The sequence below is a fragment of the Podarcis filfolensis genome (genome assembly GCF_964270895.1).
Source record: "Podarcis filfolensis genome assembly, chromosome: 1".
Lineage (NCBI taxonomy): Eukaryota > Metazoa > Chordata > Lepidosauria > Squamata > Lacertidae > Podarcis > Podarcis filfolensis.
The window spans coordinates 62,102,142-62,125,138 of NC_139604.1; the positions used below are offsets into that span (position 1 = coordinate 62,102,142).

A 22,997-nucleotide genomic window follows, 5' to 3' on the forward strand; every position below is an offset into this window, starting at 1 on the left:
GGAGCGCACCTTCCTCTGCCGTGTGCAACTGGGCCCAGACCTCCCCTTCCTCCCACCTGCTTGCCTCTCACCCCTCCCCCCATGCAAGAAGTTTCTGCCCATTTGCCCCCATCCCCACCTGCTCGCCTCTCCTGCTGGCCTGCCTGCCCTTCCTCAGCTGCCCTGCTTGGAAATGGCACTGAAAGCTGGGAGACAAGCCAGGAAAGAGATGGTGGCACCCGGCTGTGGAGGAGGTGGCTGCCCAAGAGAGGGAGGGAGATGCCAACTGGTAGAAAATATTGTGCAGGCCCATTCTCCGTAAATATTTTAGGGGGGCAAGGGACCAGGGCCCCATAAAATTGGCACCTATGGAAGCCAGTGTGAAATTAGTTAATTTTTGTCTCTGGCTCTGTTGGTCACTGGCTCTGGCTTTGCCCACCAGAGGATTACCTCTGAGGAAATGTGACCTCTAACAGTTACACACCACTGGTTTTAAGTTCTTTTTTTTCTTTTTTGTTAATGTTCACAAATTCATTAAATAGTCTTTTTTACCCCAATAATTTTCATAATGCAGAAAAAACAATAAACAAGCTTATTTTTTGGAAGGCAGTGTTGCTATCTAGACAGATATAAATTTCACCCTGAGAGGATGAGTCAAGCACTGTGGAACCTTGCAGAGATGTTCTCAAGGGATGACTAGCAACTGCTCATTATTCTGAGCTACATTTTTGTTAAGCTTCTATTTTCATGTCCAAGTGTGCAGCTTCATCGAAATGGGATGGGCTAGCTCAGGCACTGCGAAGCTCCCTGTAGACTTTTAAAAAATCACTAGGACTTTTTCACAGCTCACTCCAAGATGTCCAGGACTTATGAGAAAAGGGGTGTTGGTACTGAGCCTGCTGTGGAAACCACATTGAAAAGCTGAAGTGTGTTTTGTCTATTCCAAACCAAAAGTCAAATAAATAATTTCAAGTCAATCATACTCTTTATAATAATCCTCTTACCTGGAAAGAGTGGGGTCAGTGTTCTATGACAACCTATTGGGTCCCAACCTCAAGAATCCTAGTAGTCAAAGTTATCAAAGGCTGCTAGATGTCCTGCCAGGAGCAATGGGATGCAGTTACTATGAGTGGACTCATGACCAGCAAGCTCAGAGCTCGTCCACACTTTGTTTTCCCCCCTGCCTAGAAAGCATGGGTCTGAGAGTTTTTCACTTGACCTGTGCTTTCTAGGAATGGGTCCAAGCAGTTTTCCATTTTCCCTGCCGCTTTGCCTGGGTAAACTCTCTCTTTACTGCTGAATTTGAGCAAATGTCAGTCTGCAGAAAACCCAATTGACGTTTGCTCCGATTCAGCAGTAAGGAGTAGGTTTCCTCTGGGGTGCAGCAAGAGAAATGGAAGTGTAGGCAAGCCTTTAAGGTCAAAGTGAGAAAGGCAACATCCAACTGATCCTGGAGCTGCAGAGCAACCAGCCACTCAACTATCATTCCCTGAAAAGAAAAGCTGGGAATAGCGCTCATAGTGGATAGTCAGCACCAAGGAGCTGAGTGATTGTCTATTTGAGATGGGTGGTGTTGGAAGGGGCACTGATAATGGTAGCAATCTTCCTCGTTTTCTTTTCATCAGCCAGAGTGGGCATAGATCATGCTGTCATCATCTGGTCGCTGTTATAAACAAGCCAAATCCATCAACATCCTGAAATGCTACATTTGATTTGATTTGCACTCCCCGGTTCAACAAATGGTGTCCAGTGCTGCCCAGGTTTCGTTTCCTTTAGAAGGATGTCAAGGGAGACCTACTGGCATTTTGTAATATCTGCACTTACATACACATGTACCAGGCGGAGCATAGGTGGAGGCTCAGAGCAGACATCCCAAAATCTCTAGAGAGAACCTAAGCCTTTATTCCCAATGAAGGTCTCTCCTTCCAGAAGAGCCCAGGAGTTTAGGTCAGTCTCCTTAAGAAAGGGTAGGTTCTTGGCTACTCTTCCAGGACTATTGAGAAAATCCTCAGCAAACCAACAGGTTCCATTAACCCCTCTCCTGTACAGTCTTACAATTGAGAATCACAGGATGGGAAAGTACTCCAAGAGGATATCTATCCCAATCACATAACTCTTTTCAAAAGTATTATCTTCCCACCCCCAATTCTTTTCTTTTCTTTTTATAAAACAGAGAGGTGTGGCAGGAAGTAACCCTTGAGTCTTGTTTTCTCCCAAGCCAATGAGATCAATTGGAAGCAATTACAGAGCAAATGAGCCTCATATTTTGCCAGGTGGCTTTTGCCTGAGGAGTAGGGACTGCTCTCTGTCTTAACCCATGACCTGCTCCTCTCTTCACAGCCACAGGGATTTAAAACCAGAAAACCTATTGCTGGATGAAAAGAATAACATCCGGATAGCAGACTTTGGGATGGCATCACTGCAAGTCGGCGACAGTTTGCTTGAAACAAGTTGTGGGTAAGTTGCAATGAGGCCATAAAGCAGAGGTGGCTAGCCGGTCAGTGACTACTAGTCCTGATGACCAAATCAGAATTCCAGGTTCAGAGGTGGCATGGAAGGGGGCTTATTGCCCTCCTGTGCTGTTGGTGGGCTGCCTGGAGGCAAGTGGGTTGTCACTGTGGGAAACAGGACACTAGTCTATGTGGACCTTTGGTCTTATCCAGCAGGACTTTTCTTATGCTATATTCATCCCTTCCCATCTTAAGAAGACTCTGCAGTATTGCGGGGGGAGGGGGGAGCAGGATGTAGATGGGCTCCTGGTAGTTTAGCAGTGCCAGGGTACATTGTCTGCACAAAAGCAAGTATCCAGTATGTACTTCCTAGTGCAACACAGAGGTTGATTTTCCTAACAGAAATGAAAACCACATCTCATCTTGACAAGAAACAGCTTGGACTGTTAAGAGGTGGGATACTGATAACCTCAATCACCTATAACAAAACATCCCTTCCCCGCACTGCTTTTTGTTAACTTAAAACAATAAGCATCAAGCTTCCAGGCTTGGAATCTGAGGTTTTTTAATGCAAAAGTCCTGGAGAGATTTCTTTGGAATTTTTGTGAGATGGCTTCCACACGCTGTTCCACTCGCAGTGGGAGAGAGTGGCATGCATTGCAGTAAATAAATGAAACTTCCTACACACGCTTACATAAGAGACATTTTTTAAAAAAAGCACCCAACACACCACCACCACAACAAGCAAAGATTTGTTTTCCTTTGCAGTAAAGCCTCTGGTTTCATACTGTATATATACAACGAATTGCAGTTCAAATGCAACCATTAAAAGCCTACAGGCATATGCATTTTTGAGTTTCTACAGCAGAGGAGAAATCCCCACCCAAAACACCTAAAAATAGAAAGCAGAGCTGTTTAAATATGCTTTTAAAATCCCCAAAGACTATAATAGCCAGATTTTCCCTTGTGTTTAGACTACTATGGAGACTCAATTGCAGGTTTCCCCGAGGAATTTAGACTTGCTATTTATGGAACCTCTGTACACTGCCACCACCTACTGGTAGTAATGAAGAACTCGACTGACCCCACTGCTGTTGTCCAGTAAGCAGCACTTTCCAAGATTTTTTCTTTCTTTCTCATGGTTGCAAAGAGATCTGGAAAGTAAGCAGTCTGGTAGGCATCAGTGGCACACATCAGCAAATGCAGAGACTTGAAATTTGTATTACTGATATTTAACTTGCTTCTTGTAACAGCAAGCCCATAGGATGGTACAGATCCCAGTTGAGAACAGAGGCAAGAGGGTTTCCATATTTTTCTAGTGCATGTTCCTCAAATATTTACCTGGAACCAGTGCTTTTCTTCTAGAAAAAAGGTGCTGGTACTGTGTACCCTTGAGTAACCCCCCCAAAAAAGTATTGCCTGGAACACTCATTCAGCAGAAATGGATTCTGTTAACATCCTCTTCTTATGCAGAACATTTAATATCCCACCAACTGACCTTGTGGGTTCTCACAGCAGCTTACAAAATAACAATAAAAATAAAGGCAATCTACATGTAACAACTGAAGCAACATTCATATAAACACCAAAAGACCAAAACAACAACAACCACCAAACAGATGCACAGATCAAGCAGCACGACCCCATATATAAAACCAATTCCAACACAGCAGCTAAAAGACCTCCTGAATAAAAAAAGTCACAATGCATTTCCTGAAAAGATGGGTGGGACCTGTCCAGCAGCTCCACAGTGAGGGTACCATCACTGAGAAGGTGCTGGTTGTAATAGCTTCTGATCACACACAATCTTAAGGCACGAAAGAGGTCATGTGGGAGAACCTGACCATTAGAGTATCCAGGGACATGGAAATGGGGGAAGGTGACTTAGGAAGGGTCTATGAGTAAAGCAGGGGGTTCCTTGGGTTCAAAATATCCCTCAACGAGCACATAAATTGGAACAGCAGCTATGCTAACCAACTCACCTCATCTTTCATGTAGAGGGCTATGCAGAATGCACACACATCGCTCAATGGAAATAACTATTATGTCACGTCTTAAACTTCAACATGGCTCCTTTGGGCCAGTGAGCCCATTCAATTTATGAGCATGTTGGTGAGCAGAGGGTGGGAACAAGCTCATTAATTATAATCTTTGCTTGGGATTTACCTGTCAGTCTCTTTAGTCTGTCTGTTATGCTGCTTTGGTCTCATTCTTAACTGTTAGTGTCTTGGCAATTTGGGCATCATTTGGTAATCCCTACTTTGGACACATATCTTGCAGCAGAACCATAGATGGTATGATGATGATGATTATACCCCACCCATCTGGCTGGGTTTCCCCAGCCACTCTGGGTGGCTTACAGCATATATAAAACATAGTAAAATATCAAAAATAAAAAACTTTCCAATACAGGGCTGCCTTCAGATGTCTTCTAAAATTTATGTAGTTCTTTATCTCCTTGACATCTGAAAGGAGGGCGTTCCACAGGGAGGGAGCCACTACCGAGAAGGCCTTCTCCCATTTATCTCCTGAACCACATTTTAAGTCAGATTCACCATAGCAGGGATGTTGACCTTGTGGCCTCCCTATGCTGTTGGAGCACAACTGCGGCAACTCCAAGAAGCATGTCATATGGTCAGAGGTGATGGAAGCTGTAGTCTAGCAACGTTTGAAGGGCTAAAAGGTCAGCCACCCTCCATTTCATTGTTTTTCATTGCCTCTGCTCTATTCACACCTTCTTTTTCAAATGAAAGAATCTATGTAGTTCTATTGGAGCATTCTCCCCCCCTTTTTTTAAAAAAAAAATCACTTCCCAATTTTAGATTGCCCTGTAGGTTCATACAAGTTAGGAGCTAACTGGCAGGTAATGTAGCAGATGGCACTGTCAGCCCAGCCTAGAATCTCAGAGGGCAAACGTGCTAATCTGTGGGTAGTGCTGGAATTCAAACCTCAGAGCCTGGAGCAGAACAAAGCCCCGTGTTGCTGCCTTAAAATGCACTAATAAAGAAATCAATGGAAAGGAAGAGACGTGAATGTAATAAACACAACACAGCAGCTCTGTGATCCCCTGCTTTGCTGATACATTTTAAGCACCATCACTAGGCCTCCATGTGAGCTATTACACCACTTCATTAATTCTCCTGGCATGTAGCCCAGCATGGCTGATACTGGTGCCTTGCGTTGTTGTATCTGGTAAGGGAGGAGTGAGGGATGCACAGTGTCACGCCACACAATTTCAAACGTGGGGTGGGGGTGAAGGACGGAGGGGAAGTCAGAATTCTGACCAGTCTTCTCCTAGGGCCCTTAGTTAAACCTGCAACAGAGCTTTTCACAGGAACAGTTTCGCCTATGCTTTATCCTCAGTGTGGAGCCAGTGCTTGCAGACATCTTTTTTCTTTCCAAGTGAATCCTGAAAGAGCCATTAAATCTTAACAGCTACATACTCCTGTGTGCTCAGAAGTTGATTTTCTAGCAGAGAGAGAGAGAGAGAAAGAGAGAAAGGAAATATGTGTTGGATAACAGTATGCGCTATTGATGGCCGCGAAAGGAATCTCCAGTTAACTTTTATTTGGTGAACTGTAGGGATCAAATTGTGTTTGATGCTGCAGCGAAGCAGATATTCTGTATTGCTGGAGTGTAAAAGTTCAAGTGCTCTGTTAAAGACTTTTCTATACAGATCAAGCCTGTCCATCCCAGTGTTCTCTTAGGGAAGGCTCCATTAGGTCATCCACCTCTGGCTGGCTTTAGAAAGGCTGCAGTATGTAGCCTTGAACATTACCTTTAGGCAGCTGCTGCTTTGTGTGTGTTTTTGGTGGGTTTTATTTATTTATTTATTTATTTACTTTTTCACATTCCATCATTCAGTTATAGCTTTTTCTGGGATTTATTCATTAGATCAGCACAGATTGTTTGCTTCTAACGCTGATGTCTATAGATAAAAACATCCCTGGAGGAAACGATAAAAAGTGCAGTCTTGATTGTTTTTTATATATCTTAGAGAACATTGAATAGGGAAGGTGGGGAGGAGAAGCAGGCTAGCTTTTTCGTTGACATCATTTGCCACTGCCTGATTTGACTGCACATCAAGCCTTGATCATAATAAATCCCTCATTTCTGGAACCCTCCGCTGCTCACATCTTCATAGGGAGGGCAGAACAGTTTTAAACATGTGCACACACATACATGCAACTGAGGGGAATAATGTGCCACATTTGAGGTTTGTTGGGAGAATGGCAACCCCTGAAGCTCTGCTTACTGTAGAAATCACACACCCGGGCAAGTTTCATGCTGATGAGCTGGTCCCTGAAGCACAGGAGTAATTCAGCAAGGAGACTTCCGGAGGCGGCGCGACCGGTAATGGCTGCCTTCTCCGAGTAAGGAGAAGGGAGCTCCGCTGTAAACGGGTCGTCCGCTACGGCGAAGCGGAGACCCATTCAGGAAAACCACAGGTGGCAGAAGCCTGTGGTCTCGGGACCCGGCGGGCGCCAGAAGCAGCCCCCAAAACGTTGAAGGGACCCCGTAAGGGGCTCCGGATCGCGGAGGGGGTAGCGGCGCTGTGGGTCGTTGCGCAAACAGCGAAGTGAAGCCGCATTGCTGTTGCCGGTCAGCGCTGTCCTTTCTTCCTGCAACTTTTCTGAACTTTGGAAACTACAACCCGTGAGTAAATTTGGACATTGAAAACTTTCTGAAACTTTTGTCAACTTTCTGAAACTTTTTGAGAACTTTATGAAACTTTTAAAACTTTTTTAAAAAGTTGAAATCTGGCTGAAAACGGAGTGAGGATAAGCAGGAAGCCCATCTCCCGCTATACTGAACTTTAAGCAAAGAGCAGGAGGAGTGGAGACAAAAAGTTATGCGTTAACTAAATGCTGGCACCCTGTTAAAGCAGTTTTCTGAGTGAAAGACTTTGAGCTACTGACTTTTGCTGGTCATATTCGGGGTGCACTGATATCCTTCTTCTGTGGCACCAGTGGATTATAAAATAAATAAGAATCTCTGGTGCTGGAGCTGCCTGGATGAGCACCAGTTTGCAACTTTGGATACATTGAATTCAGGTTTTGAAACATTCTGAGTTGGAACTGGATACTTTGAAACTGTTGCAGTCAAGGCACTGTAAGAAACACTGTTTTGCTTTAAGTTTTACTCTGCTAAAAATAATACATTGTGGAGGCGATAGACATGGATTTAAATTTATAAGTTTTAACTTGGATTTGATCTTTTCCCTGAAGACGTATTAAGCTCCCTCTAGAGGATTTTGGACTTACAGCAGTGACTTTGTTTTACTTTCCCTTTCCCGGCCTCTGTTTGACTATTGCATCTGGGACTCTGCTTTCTCATGGGAACAACTTGGATTGACCTTGGATTACAGATAACTTTGGAATGAGTGGCGCAAGGAGAAGAGGAAGGACTAAACAAACAACTCTAACTTTATCTGCAGCCTCACAGCGTAGATCTTCTGTGCCGGCCTTGCCTTCCACTTTGCCTCCAGACATAGAGGCGGCCTCCCTAGTACAGGCAGGGGAGGGTGAGACAGAGGAGCTGCACCTGGGAGATATGGCTTCAGGGACAAGTAGCTCTGTCTTGGAGAAAATTTTGGAGAAACTGGAGGCTCTGGACAAGAAGGCTGATTTGCATACAGCTAAAATTGAACAGAACACAGAAAGCTTGAATAAGCTGACTGGACAAGTTGCACAGAATGCCCAGTCTATTGGAGAATTAAAGGAGGCTGTAGGTGAAAATCGTAAACTGGCTGAAGATACTAGTCAAAGATTGGAAGAACTTGAGAAAGAAGTAAGACCACTCAGCAAACAAGTTGGAGAACATCAGATTTACTTTTTGATGACAGAACTGCGAAACAGGGAGACCAACTTGAGGATACGGTCAATACCAGAGGTGGAAGAAGATAATTTTATTGAATTTCTAACTAAGGAATTTGCCAAGTTTTGGAAGTTAGAGGAAAAAGACTTTAAAATTGTATCTGCTTTCAGGCTTGGCAGAGTCAGAAGGACAGAGAAGCCCAGAGATTGTTTGATAACACTGAGATCAAAGGAGGAAAGGGACAAGATTTTGGGCCTGCACTACGAAAAGTCACTAGACATTTTGGGCAAGAGAATTGAAATCTACAAGGACATTCCTAAGCAGTTGCTGGACCTTAGATCTAACTACACGGAATTGGCAAGACTGTTGAGAAGCAACGCAATTATCTTCAGGTGGGAGTTTCCACAAGGATTATCCTTTACCTACAGAGGGAGAAAGATCAAAATTAAAACAGTGGAAGATAGAGACAAGTTTTTGGGAGCACACGGAGAAGACCTCCACAAAGGACTTGGATTGCCAGCGCCAGAACTTCCAGGGGAGCCCGCCCCCTCGGATCCTCAAGGACCGGAGAACAAGGTACCACCCCAGAAAGAATAACCAGATCTATCCAGGATGTCTCTGCAGCTTTTGAGCTGGAACATAAATGGCTGTAACAGTCCCGAAAAAAGGTCTAAAATTTTTCATATTTTAAAAAAGGAACAATTGGACATTATATGCTTACAAGAAACACATGTGATTAGGCTCCATAGAAAGGTGTTAATAAATAAAAGGCTTGGTCAAGAATTTATATCATCGGATACAGTTAAAAAGAGAGGTGTAGTGATCTATGCAAAAGAGAGCCTTTCACCAAAATTTCTCTTTAAAGATGAAAGTGGAAGAATCCTCGCAATAGAAGTACAGTATCAAGGAGAAAAAATTTTGATATTAGGAATTTATGCTCCAAATGAAGGAAAATCGGATTTTTATAAGAAGTTGCACGAGATCATGCTGGATTATCTGGATTACAACAACGTCATCATGATGGGGGACATGAACGGGGTCGTATCAACAAATATGGATAAGTCACAGAACCAGAACATTACTAAAGAGGGAAGACTACCTAAGACCTTTTTTGAAATGACTGACAATATGGACTGGGTTGACATCTGGAGAGTTAGAAACCCCCTGGGAAGAGAAGGAACATTCTTTTCTGAAGCTCAACTGACTTGGACACGAATCGACCAAATATGGATAACTAGAAGTCTGGCACCTAAGGTGAGGAAGGTGGAAATCTGCCCCAAAACATGCTCCGACCATAACGCCTTGAGAATGGATATGACATTGATCCCAATCGGCTCCTTTAGATGGAAGATGAATGATGGCCTGTTTAGAGATCAAAGAATTGTAAAGAAGGCCCAAAAAACCTTAAAGGACTATTTTGAGATTAATTTGAACACTACGGTGGAAAAAAGAACTATCTGGGATGCAAGTAAAGCTGTGATGAGAGGGTTCTTGATTCAACAGAATTCCTTAAAGAAAAGACTGCAAAATGAAAAGAAAGATAAAATTCTGGAAAGTATCAAAGAGTTGGAGAAGAAGTTAAGATCTAACCCGAAGTCCCAACCGATTCTGAGAGAAATTAAACTTTATCAGGCGCAATATTCCAAGCTGATAAATCAGGAAATAGAATGGAAGATTAAAACAATGAAACAAAAAACTTTTGAATCGGCAAATAAATGTGGGAAACTGCTAGCTTGGCAGTTGAAAAGGAGACAAAGATTAAATACAGTAACAAACTTAGAGGTTGAAGGAAGGAACATTCAGAACCCGGGAGAGATTAGAAAGTGCTTCCAGAGGTATTTTAAAAAGTTATATACTCAAGGGCCACAAGATGAAATAGAGATTACACAATTTTTGGAGAGAAATGGATTAGCAAAGCTGTCAGAAGAAAATAGAACAATTTTAAATGGCAAAATAACACGACAAGAGATTGAACAGGCCATCCTGAGTCTGAAACAGGGCAAATCACCAGGGCCAGATGGACTGACCTCTAACTACTATAAGACATTGAAGGATTATTTGATACAACCTTTGTTGGAGGTCAGTAATGAAATAATGGAGGGGAAGAAGGCGCCTGAATCGTGGAAAGAAGCATTTATCACATTGATTCCAAAGTCAGAAACTGAAAAGACACAACTCAAGAATTACCGTCCCATCTCCCTTTTAAATGTGGATTACAAAATATTTGCAGATGTTTTGGCACGAAGATTTAAGAAAGTTTTAAGTGAGATAATCCATAAAGACCAGGCAGGCTTTCTCCCGGGCAGACATATGTTTACTAACACAAGGAACATCATAGACATATTGGAACTTTTACAAACAAACATAAACACTAAAGCAGTTTTAATTTTTATAGACGCGGAGAAAGCCTTTGACAACATATCTTGGAAATTTATGAAGGGGAATTTAAAAGAAATGGGAGTGGGACGGGGGTTTGAGAACGGGATTGAGGCAATATATTCAGAACAAAAGGCTAAACTGATAGTTAACAATGTGGTTACAGAAGAGTTTAAAATTGAAAAAGGTACACGACAAGGCTGCCCGATTTCCCCATTACTGTTTATTTCGGTTCTGGAAGTGCTCCTGAATATGATTAGGGGGGACCGGTTGGTGGAAGGGATTCAGGTCGGAGCGAAACAATATAAACTTAAAGCTTTTGCAGATGACCTAGTTCTGACATTACAGGAGCCGGAGTCTAGTTTGAAAAGAGTACTACAACTGATTCAAAACTTTGGTCGAGTGGCAGGATTTAAGTTAAATAAGCAAAAAACTAAAGTTTTGGGGAAAAACGTGACAGATATTGAGTTGGAACAGCTTCAGAAAGAGACAGAACTAAATGTGGTTAAAAAAGTTAAATACCTAGGGGTAAACATAACAGCAAAAAATCTGAGTTTATTTAAAGATAATTATGAAAAATGTTGGTCAGAGATTAAGAGAGACTTGGATAGTTGGTCAAGACTAAAACTTTCTTTGTTAGGCCGAATAGCTGCCATCAAGATGAATGTATTGCCAAAAATGTTATTTTTGTTTCAGACACTGCAGATTGTAGACAAGACAGAGTGCTTCCGGAAGTGGCAGAAAGATATTTCTAAATTTGTCTGGCAGGGCAAAAAGCCCAGAATCAAATTTAAAATATTAACAGATGCGAAAGAAAGAGGGGGCTTTGCCCTGCCAGATTTAAAGTTGTATTATGAAGCTGCAGCTTTCTGCTGGTTAAAAGATTGGTTACTTCTTGAAGATACGGATGTCTTGGACTTGGAAGGTTTTAATAATGCGTTTGGATGGCATGCATATTTATGGTATGATAAAGCTAAGATAAATAAGGCCTTCAAGAACCATATTGTCAGAAAATCAGTTTTTAATGTCTGGACAAAATATAAAGACTTACTGGAGAATAAAACTCCGAGGTGGCTGTCACCCCTGGAGGCTAAGGCTCGGAAAAGAGCCAATATGGAGGCCAACTGGCCAAAATATTGGGAGATAATAGAAAAGGATGGTGACAACTGGAAATTGCAGAGTTTAGAAAAGATGAGAGACAAAGTGCGAGACTGGCTACACTATGCTCAGATTAAAGAAGTGTTTAAAAATGACAAAAAGCTAGGATTCCAAGTGGAAAAGTCAAAGTTAGAAACTGAACTGTTAGAACCTAAGACTAAGGTACTTTCAAGAATGTATAACTTGCTGCTGAAATGGAACACACACGACGAAATGGTAAAATCAACAATGATAAAATGGGCGCAGGATATTGGGTATAATATTATGTTTGAAGACTGGGAAAGGTTGTGGACCTCTGGGCTGAACTTCACTGCATGTAATGCGTTGAAGGAAAATGTGATGAAAATGATGTATAGATGGTACATGACCCCTGTTAAACTGGCTAAAATATACCATTCGTCTGATAGCAAATGTTGGAAATGTAAGGAAAATGAAGGAACATTTTTTCACCTCTGGTGGACCTGCCCTAGAGTGAAGGCCTTTTGGGAGAAGATATATAATGAATTAAAAAAGGTGTTTAAATACACCTTTACTAAGAAATCAGAGGCCTTTCTCCTGGGTATTGTCGGCCAGAGTGTGTTAAAAAAGGACAGAACATTCTTTTTGTACGCAACAACAGCAGCAAGAATATTAATTGCCAAGAATTGGAAAACTCAGGAGCTACCCACTGTGGAAGAATGGCAGATGCAACTGATGGACTATATGCAATTAGCCGAGATGACCGGCAGAATTCGAGACCAGGGAGAAGAAAGGATGGAAGAAGACTGGAGGAAATTTAAGATTTATTTACAAAAATATTGTAATTTGGCTGAGTGCTGAATTGGATGCCAGTGCAGACAATTGTCTACCATTAAATTAGATTTAAGGCTGAATTATATGTCAAACCAAATTAAGATTATTAATTAAGATGAGTTAAATGATAATTTGTTTGAAATTAATTTAATAATGATGTAAGTGTATGCGGGAGGTGTGGGGGAGTCCCATGTAACAATTGAGAGATGTTAAATGGACAATGATAAGTGCTTATCTAATATATGCTTTATTTGAAAACTTTAATAAATATATTATAAAAAAAAAAAGGAGTAATTCAGCAAGACTTTGCATTTCTCCAAGAGCCAGGGAGGCCCATGAGCAAACAGCAGAGAGTGGATGGAGCTGGGGAGTTGGCATGATGCAGCTTTTATTAGTTCAGATTTCTTCATTCTCTCACTTGCCTTTACCTTCCAGGCAAAGAAAATTCAAGGCAATTAAATGCTGGGAAGGCTCTCCCATCTGTCCCAGAGCCACTTCTCCACCGCATGATGCTTTTATGATATTGCAGATTGCTAGTTATAGCCCCCTGGTGCTTGACTGTCACCAGGGGGAAAGTCAGGATGGCTTTGTTATGATGAAGGTATCTGGCTGGGACACGGTAACTTTCTGTTTTGCCATGTTTTGCCTATGTTGACCTGGAATTAGCTGCAACTCTCCAATGGTTTGACTTCACCCCCAAAGGTGTGCTCTTCCATTGTTTTCCGAGACAGAAGGATGCCAACAAAGCTGCAGTGGTACAGCTGGTGCAGTGATGGACTTTTTTCCCTTTCGTCCCCTGCTTTCCTTAGTTAGATCACAAGCCTCTTTGGATCAGGTCCTAAGACATCTTCAAGAAGTTTATAAATATTACCTAACATATGACTGTGGTTTAACTGTCCCCTTCCACACCCCCTCCAGACTCAGAAATTACTGTAATGTATTCATAACTGCATTTACTTGGGTCCTTTGGATGAGAAACATGACAGTTAAATATACTTGAAGCTAGGCTGAATGTGTAGCACATACATGCCTTAGGATCATATCTGGTCTCCTTGTTGTGGCTGTTGTGTTGCACTTTTTTTCATTCTTAGAGTAAAGGGGCTTTGCTTGTTTGTATACATAGTTGCTCTGGAGCTACACACCATACATTGAATGCACATTATTCTTTCCCCGCCCCAAGAATCCTGGGAACTATAGTTTATCCCTCACAGATTTAGTTTCTAACACCCTTCACAAACTACAGTTCACAGGATTCTTTGGAGGGGAAATGATGTACTTTAAATGCTTGGTGTATTCGCAGCCTGTGTCTATGATATGTATCACTCTCTCTGCTGCAGACAGACACACAAATGCATATTCATATAAGTGGGGACTGGACTAATTTTAAGCTAATTCAAGTCCTAGCTATATAATGGCTATATAAAGGTAACTGCCCTTGTAGATGGAAAGGGTTTTGCTTGGGGCTGTGGGATCTTGAAATGGCATGCAAAGGGTCTTTTCACATAAATGCATTGTGCAAATATATACCAAGTATCTGTAACCTCTCTTATGATATAATTAGTTATAATTTGGTTGTAAAATATATAAAATATAGAAAATTGATGCAACAAGGTCCCGTTAAAAGATGCTCTGGCCAGCAAGGCCTGAGATTAACCATCAACAGAGAAGCAAGGTGAGCTAGGAGCCTCAGCTGGACAGCTCTGTGAGGCAAACATTCTCTTAAAAAAGTAAAGACTTGAGCAGGAGAACTTTCCAGAGGCTTATGCCTCATGTTAATTAGCATTAGAGGTGCTATTTCCCTTCCAATTGCCAAAATTCCTTAGGCCTGGAAATTGTAGAGGTGGTTATTGAGGGTTTTGACATTTTCTCACTTCCTTTTTGCTCATGTTAATCTCCTGGAAATTTAACTCCTCTCCCCCACTCCTTTTTTATTTTCAGTTTGCACAGTTACCGCTTCTCCTGTTTTCTTATCATAGCTTGGGTGGGGGAATGAGTCCCCTGATATAAAGGAATTGCTGCGGGCAGCCAGGCTGATTGGGAAACAAGCTGTAGCACTAAGTCTCTGTGCTGCTTCACACAAAATCCCTCTGCTCAAAGTGAGCAGTAACTATGATGAAGTTGACACATCTGTGTGGTTTGATTCCACCCTAAACCAAATCCTCAAAGAAGCATTCTCTACAGAATAACAATTATAAAAATGGTGTGGCTGGTGAGAGGTCCTTTACTAACTGTTTTTGTGCAGCAGCGTTTTGCATCAGTGCCTCTGTAGGGAATCCTTGCTCTCATTCAGCAGACTACGGATATATGGGAGAGATGAAATGATTTGTTCCAGTTTTATTCTGATACAGGTGGTGGTGTAGAACTGTACCAAGAAGGGTGCATCTGCACCACCTGGCACCATGCCTCCCCTCTCCTGACATACTGTGAACAGCTGGTAGACTCTATGCATCATTCCAAGAGAGGCTTCTGATCAGGGCTCTATTTCTGTGTGTTTTTGTAGGGAAGTCGGCACCTCAGAGGCAGACTCTTGATTTTTTTAAACTGCTGTTGTGTTTGCCTAAGGTCAGATCACTTCAGTAAAAATTAAATTTATTATCTAAAACTGTAGCTGCCTTTCCATCCATAGAACCACAGAGTTCTATGTTTGGAACTCTGTACTGACTCCCCACCACACCCCCACTATATTCCTCATTATGTTCAAGAAGATTGCCTGCTCAAAGGAAACATGGAAACCTTATTTAAGAATATAAGAACAGCCTGCTGGATCCGGCCAACAGATGGGGTCTCCATATAGAAAATCCACTATGCAGATTGCACACTCTTTGATTTTCTTCTCTGATGGCTCTGTACTTGGATCCAGCATCCTATTCTCCCAGTGGCCAACCACTTGCCTGTGGGAAACCAGTGAAAAGAACATGAAAGAGCACCCTCCCCTCACATGATTTCCAACTACTGGTATGGTATTCAGAAGCATTGCTGCTTCCAACTGTGGAGGTATAGCACACTGCCGCTGGAGCTATTCTTCTGCTGCTCTTTTTCATGTGTGAATTGTAAATGTTCACAGAGCAGCAGAGGAATGTACTTGGAAAAGAAGGGGCAAAGTAATCCAGATAGAAACGTACACTGGATCACTTCTGTAGGCATCGTACCAAAGTCAAGATGTTCCTCTACTCCCAGGCATTTGATGGGGTGAGATGGTGGCTTTAATGATTTTTAAAGATGATTTTCTCTTATGTTTTGTCTGCTGGGGTTATGTCACTTATTATTTTGTTGTATATTATTGCCTTGTTTTATTTTTTGTGTATTTTGATCTGCTGTAAGATGCCTTGAGACTTTTTTTATATTTAGAAAGAAAGAAGCATTTCAGGAATTTTATAAATGAAACTAATAATAAACGAAACTAATAGGAAAAACAGAAATAATTGCCTGAATTGCAGCACCTTCAGCTCCCTACATTACAACTGTCTCTTTAGACATTTCCAAGCAGCCCTTTGCAGATCCAGAGGTCCTCTTTTTTTATAGGTAAAGGCCCTGACAATTAGGTATTGAAGATACATGTTTGCAACTGGAAGGTGTGCTTCAGATTTATCAATAAGTTCTGCATTGTTGTATTTTGGTAGGGTCTCTCCCATTTTTAAATGATTGTATGTTTTGTTTTGTATTTCACCTACCCATCCACCCACATTTACTGTAAGCCACGTAGAGAATTTTATGTTATGGGGTGGCAAGACCACCTATTTAGTACTGCTGGTTTCCTATGTTGACATTTGTTGGACTTCTGAGATGATTCCGTGGAGGTGATCCCATAATAATGTGTGAACCAGATCTAAAATGCTTATTTCCTGAACCCAAAAACTTGCATGTTCCAACTCAGTCTCATGTCCATTAAGTCCTGCTGCTGCTTTTTCTGCATGGTGCTTAGAGAATAACTTGCACCTAAATATTAGTAAGACAAAGGAGATGGTGTTGGACTTCTGGAAAAAGAGAGGGGAACCTGCCCCGTTGTATATCGGGGGGGCGGGGCGGGGCGGCTGTGTGGAGAGAGTCTCCTCCTTTAAATTCCTGGGAGTTTACCTTAGTGAGGACTTCACTTGGAAAATCAACATAACTCAGGTGGTCAGAAAGGCCCAACAGAGACTCCATTTCCTCAGGGTCTTGCGAAAGAATAATGTTAAACAACAATTGATGAACTCCTTTTACCGTTCCACAATAAAGGTATTATTATTATTATTCTGTGGTCATGGGGGTTTGGAAGGCATAGTTTACAGCAGAGAAGCTTTAAGCAGTAGGAAGTTGCTTAATCTGTCCCCAGCCTGCCAGTTTTCCTCTGCTGTGCTCTCTACCAGCTACTTTTCTGACCCGTGCTTGGTATGCAGTTCCACCCTGAGAGTTACAGAATGGGACTGTGCCACCAAATCGTTATGCTTCATGCTGAAGCCAAGGCCTGCAGAATGGCATTTCAGAGTCCCATTGCTGTCTACGGAGTTTGCAACTGAGGGAAGACAACCTCCATCTCCCCGCAAAGAAAAAGTAAAACCCCGGAAAACAAGAAACGTTCCTAATCCTCATGCCTCTTCCAGTGTACCACAACAGAGGCCGCTGGCGAAAACTGCTTCTTGATCTTGCTGAGTGATATTGTTATTGAAGACGCTGTGCAGATTGTAGCGTTACTGCCTGGAGATGCAGCAGAAAAGATGAGGATATGCCTAGGGGGAAGAGGCAGGGATAAAGTTGCTTAGATGCACATGCACTGAATAATTAGTGATAAGAGCCAAAGAAATATTCATGACTTTGTAGGAAGATAAATAGATTTTTGATTAAATTTGGATTTTCTTTTCTAAAGCAGTCAAAGCTGTTTGGTGATTGGCAGCATGGAAACGATTTTTCTGTGCATCCTAGTTGGCCTGAGGAACCCGTTTAGAGCTGTGAGCCAAGATAAAGCTGGAGATATACAGTTGCTGTGAATTGGCAGGAAATTTAGAGTGGATATGCCAAGAGCTCATGTTGCTGTCACAGCAGTTGAGGTGCAGCTGTTGAGTGGTCAGGTTAGCCTGATTTCTCTTTCCTATTTCTCCCTGACCCCCTGTTTCATCTGTATATAACATTAGCCACAGCATTTCTTTACTTCACCAGCAATTGAAAACACAAAACCCTTACTTTATTCTGTGTGGTTTAGTGACCTTTTTAAACCTCCCCTAGAATATCTAATGACTGGGATCATACCCTTGGTTGAAAGTAATTGATTGCATGCTCCAGCAGGGACAATCCTTGCAGTGGGAGATGGTGTAGGGGGGAAGAATCCATTCATAGTACCATACTAGGTTGGTGGAGCTCAGGCCAGACACAGGTGGTTTTGTCGTTGGGGCCCAAAGTAAGAATCATGCAATAATACAATAATACCTGATTGCTTTTGAACAGGAGGAATACACTGGCTGTGATGTGCAAGACCCGTGAACTGGATCTCCCGTGTCTTTTCTTTTCTAAAAGTTGTGGCAAGGGACAATTTGAATTAGAGCTGTGACCCTGATGGAGGGGAACTCTTCCCCTCATTTCCCTGTCTTAAATTGCTTTCTCTTAAAGGGAATGTTGTTCCCAAGGGGGAGAAATATAAAGGAGCCATATTTCCCCTTCCTCAGTGCTACAGTCCCAATCCAAAACCACACACACACATTATGAGCAATTTGATTTTTTAAAAGTAGTTGGGATCTCTTGTATCTAATTTGGTCCAAACCCTCAGTGCCCTCTATTTCTGTCCACACATCGTTTTGCCTGTATGAAATAGGAAGTTTCAGATAATTTGAATGTGATTGTGTTGTTACTACAAAGTGAAGCCCTTCCTTTGGGACATTTCTTCCATAATAGTGATAGGAGGCATTTATGCTATACCAATAACATTCCAGTGAATTTGTGCAAGGATGTGGCACAGAGATACAAGCATAATGGTCTGAAGCTGGCATTATGCACTATTATTTCATCCCATAAGAATATATGCGCAGTAATCACTTCCTGGTAATCTGCCATGTGATGGTAAAAAGAAAAAGTCTTGTTTGAAATCTGCATACATTATTAGAACTGTTTGGATCTCTCTTGCTTTGTCAGGCTGCTTCTAATGAAGGCTATAAAGCAAATGGCTACTGCTATATAATTTCCAGGATGCAAAATTATTACGTGGCAGGTTGGAATGAATAATTGATTTCAGGGAACTGTTTCTCAATTAGTTGCCAGGCAGGGAGCACAGCAGCAGACAGTGGTCTGAGCACATGTTATGTTGGTGGGGGTTGCTGCTGCTGCTGTCCAATTTTTCCCCCTCACTGCTTTGATGGGCCATATGTAGAAATCATGGATCAGCAAGCTCTTTTGACCAGTAAAAACTGGAAGAGCAGAAGAAATAGGCTTAATGATGGCTACGCAATACAATTCAAGAGCACAGCTATGTATTATTTAGAGCAAATATTCTCCAGCTTCCTCTTGGTGAAGAAGAAATTCTTTTAAGGCACTCTGAAGATAAGAAGCATAAAAGGAAGTGTATTGGTTAATGCATACAACAGTGCCATGCTTTGCTTCTGTATCAATCAAACACGTGGCCCAAAGGGAGGCAAATACTTTGGGCAGACAGGCAGATAATAGGCAGGAATACAGGAGGTAGACTGAAGCAAAGCAAGCCTAAGATCATTAATATACTAGCTGGGTCCTGATGGAAAATCTGCTTGCTTCTCTCAGATATGTGGAACCCAGACTAAAGGAAAACAGCAGATGTGTCAGCTTTATAATAGCCCTTTGGTGTGTTTCTGGCTCCCTGGAGCCAGGATGGTTTGGGGCTGTTCTACAAGTGCCTCAACGTGAACTACCTGTAGCTCCCTCCTTCAGCCAGAGTCCCCAGTAAAACAGGAAGCTAGTGCTTGATCTGCAGGGCTCCCAGTCTAAGCACCACAGTACCCAACAGTGTCATCTCATGCCATAATATTTTAAGTGGAGGCATTTGATGGATTTGCTGATGACAGTTTTAGGGACTTGTTAATTTGGATGTGCTCCTAGCTTGTTTTATGAGCAGAAATGAAATCTATTGTCAGAATAGTGAGGTATAATGACTTTTGGTTGATACTGACCTGTCTTTTGGCTATCGTGCTTTTTGGATATATAAATTTTGCTCATTTATTTTAGTACTTCACTGTACTATTAATATTGTTATGGCCAAAAGCCTTCTATAATAAATATGTATTAATTCAGCCATTCATTCATATTCAGCTGTGAGTCACTGGCTGACGACATCTGCCAGTTTTAAATGGTTAGTGACAACTTTCCTGTTCTTTCAGCCTATTTTTAATAATCTTACAGCAGCTGGGAGAACTTTAGAATTTCCCTGATACTGCTTGAATGGTAGGTAGAGCTGGCTCTGAAAGCCCATACTTTCAACTACAACTACAACTAATCCAGAATGTGACTGCCACACTGGTGACTGGGAGCAGCTGCTGGGATCATATGACACTGGTCCTAAAGGATCTACATTGGCTCCTAGTACATTTCTGAGCACAATTCAAAGTGTTGGTGCTGACCTTTGAAGCCCTAAATGCCCTTAGCCCTGTATATCTGAAGGAGCTTCTCCATCCCCATCGTTCAGCCCAGACACTGAGGTCCAGCTCCGAGGGCCTTCTAGTGGTTCCCTCAGTGCGAGAAGTGAGGATACAGGGAACCAGGCAGAGGGCCTTCTCAGCAATGGCACCCTCCCTGTGGAATGCCCTCCCATCAGATGTCAAGGAGATAAAGAACTACACCAATTTTAGGGGACATCTGAAGTCAGCCCTGTATCGGGAGGTTTTTATTGTTTGACATTTTATTGTTTTATATGTGTTGGAAGCCATATTGTTGTTATTATTATTCACATAATAAATAAAAACAAGGAGGAATTCAGTACTCACTGGATCATGTTTTTTTTCTTCCAGATCACCACATTATGCTTGTCCAGAAGTAATTCGGGTAAGTGAGCTTGAAATCCTTAAAATAATCCTTTTTTCAACAGCAGCAGCAGCAACAAAAACTTATTTCTCTCTTTTATAATTGGGTATCTCTGGATAGCCCTCCACTTGTATTACCAAAGTATTAAATTTTCTCACATTGTCTGGTTATCTGAATAGTACAAGAGGTTTATAAAATTTCAGTACAAAGACATTCATGTGATCACTAACAGCCAGAGCAACAGTCTCCTGTGTTTACTTGGTTTTATTTTCCCATTCAAACTATTTTTTTTGAGCCGTCTTCTGCCCTTTCAGTTTTCACCTAAGAAAGGTGAAACGTGCTACTCTTGGTGTGACACTGAACAACAAGGGGATGCTACTATTGCAGCCCCTAGTGACTTGGTAAACAAAAGGTTCTGGTTCCCACCTGTCAAACTCAGGGGACAATTGTGAATTTAAGCTTCATAAAATCAATAGCAGGGGATTGACAGCTGATGTCATGATCTGGCAAATATGACTAATTCCAAGCCCCATAAAGAACCAACTGGGAAAGAAACAGTTTTTTCATATCCTCAAGGCATCTCTAACATTTCAGGTTTTGTGCTGATTCTTCAGACTTTTTCTTACACATGCCATTCCAATATATTCTCCTTGTCATCCTGTGGATCATAGACAAGGACAGGGACATACAATACTTCTTAATAAGAGTTCTCCAGACATTTTTCTTCATGTCATGGGGTAACTTTAAAAACAAACAAATGCAGATAGTTGAATTGAAAATTAAAGTTTTCCTCTTTTAATCTTTTTTTTTTTTTAAGTACTGCATCCCTGCCCACCTCTCAACGTTCAAAGGGGTTTGGAGTTCAGTGGCAGTCATAGCACAAGCCCTGACCAACTCTGACAGCAAACTCGCCTGGCTGCATGAGAGTTCCCAGTGGCTTAGTGTCAGCATGAGAGCCACTGGCAAATGAAAAGTTAGAAGTTAACTTTAAACTCCCTATTGTGCCTTTTTAACCATGTCATTGTCTGCCCCATAGCAGATGTCACCTATGACATTCAACCTGTGCAATATAACAACAGGTGTGGAGCAGGTGGGTTTGGTTTTGGGGGAATGATTTCATGGGCCAAATTGAGAGACATGCTTTGGCCCATGTGCCAAAGGTTCCTCGCCTACCTTCTGAGGGGTTGACATTAGATTCACAATAACCCTTTCATCCATTCTCCCTTCTGTGTATGCCCTGGAATGGGAGGTATGTGGATAACTTCCTATCCATCTCTGGCCTTCTCTCTCATCTCAGTGTTACATTACTGGAGATCTGTATACATGTTCACAGAATGGGAAAGGGCAAAGCAGCTCTAATGAACCCTAAGGCAGTTCCTAAATGGGTGGGCACTATGCCCATACTAACCTGGCTAGTGCCATATATAGATGCAATTTGTGAATGTGATATATTTACAGTGACTCAGAGGTCCTTAAACAGGGAGATTAATGTTCAATGCAGGGCAGAGTGACAGACAGGGAAAGCATAGACTTAAGCAGTATGGTTATGTTAAAATTATTGTTTACTGCTTTAACATAAGTCCTTTGTTCTTTCAAAAGGTGGTCTTCTCTACTTCTTACCTGCCAAACTGTACTAAATATACCCTATACTCATTGTGTGCAATTAAGCATTTTTTGTAATATATGAGATCTGTGTAATATATTGGTGTAGTTTGGAGAAAAAGAACGTTTCCTCCCACTGAATTCAAGGACACCTGGATAATTATTTATCTAACAACCTTCAGGTTAAATCTCCTATTTCCATATTGTACAGGGGGAGAAATACGATGGGAGAAAAGCAGACGTCTGGAGCTGTGGAGTCATTTTGTTTGCATTGTTAGTGGTGAGTCATTACCTTCACTATATAGGACAACTACTGTATTTTTGCATTCATGATGGTCTATTGAATCATAATTTCAAAATGCCATGCTAAAAATGTTGCTGGAGGGCTCAGCACCCCTCTGAACATGTACCTACATATCTGTCATAGGCATGTATTAAGGCTGTGCATCTGGTCTGGACAAATCCCAGATTCTGAGGCTGATCTGGAATTTGTCCCAGACGGGGCTGATCTGGAATTTGTCCAGAGTGGATCAATGCAGGCCCAGATCAGTTCAGGGCTTGTTGGCAAAATCAAAAGCTGTCAAAAGCAGTGTGTGTGTACTAGCAAAGGAAATGAGAGAGGTATTCTAAAGGAAGTGTCCAGACTATTGTGGAAAGTTGTCACTCGTATGTAATGGAGACAACAAGGTCATACAAATGGAATCAATAACACTTTCATCACATTCCGTTCATTAAATAGTAGATGAGTAGAGCCCCCATTTATTAAAGACTCAGAAAGAAACAAAGTGAAACAAAATTTGAAGATAGTTTCCATAATATGTTTGATCCCTTTCCAGAGAAAGGGACATGTATTAGAAAGAATTATGTCCG

General features: G+C 41.8%; 1 protein-coding gene across 18 annotated transcripts in view; it reads left to right on the plus strand.

The window, feature by feature from the left end:
- Positions 1-22,997, plus strand: part of BRSK2 (BR serine/threonine kinase 2) — a 405,249-nt gene that overhangs the window by 301,989 nt on the left and 80,263 nt on the right. For all 18 annotated transcript variants that reach the window (XM_083587315.1, XM_083587309.1, XM_083587321.1 and 15 more), the window contains exons 5-7: positions 2,320-2,436; positions 20,513-20,546; positions 22,339-22,407. In XM_083587315.1, the coding sequence (XP_083443441.1) occupies positions 2,320-2,436; positions 20,513-20,546; positions 22,339-22,407 (220 nt within the window). The remainder of the gene's footprint in view (positions 1-2,319; positions 2,437-20,512; positions 20,547-22,338; positions 22,408-22,997) is intronic.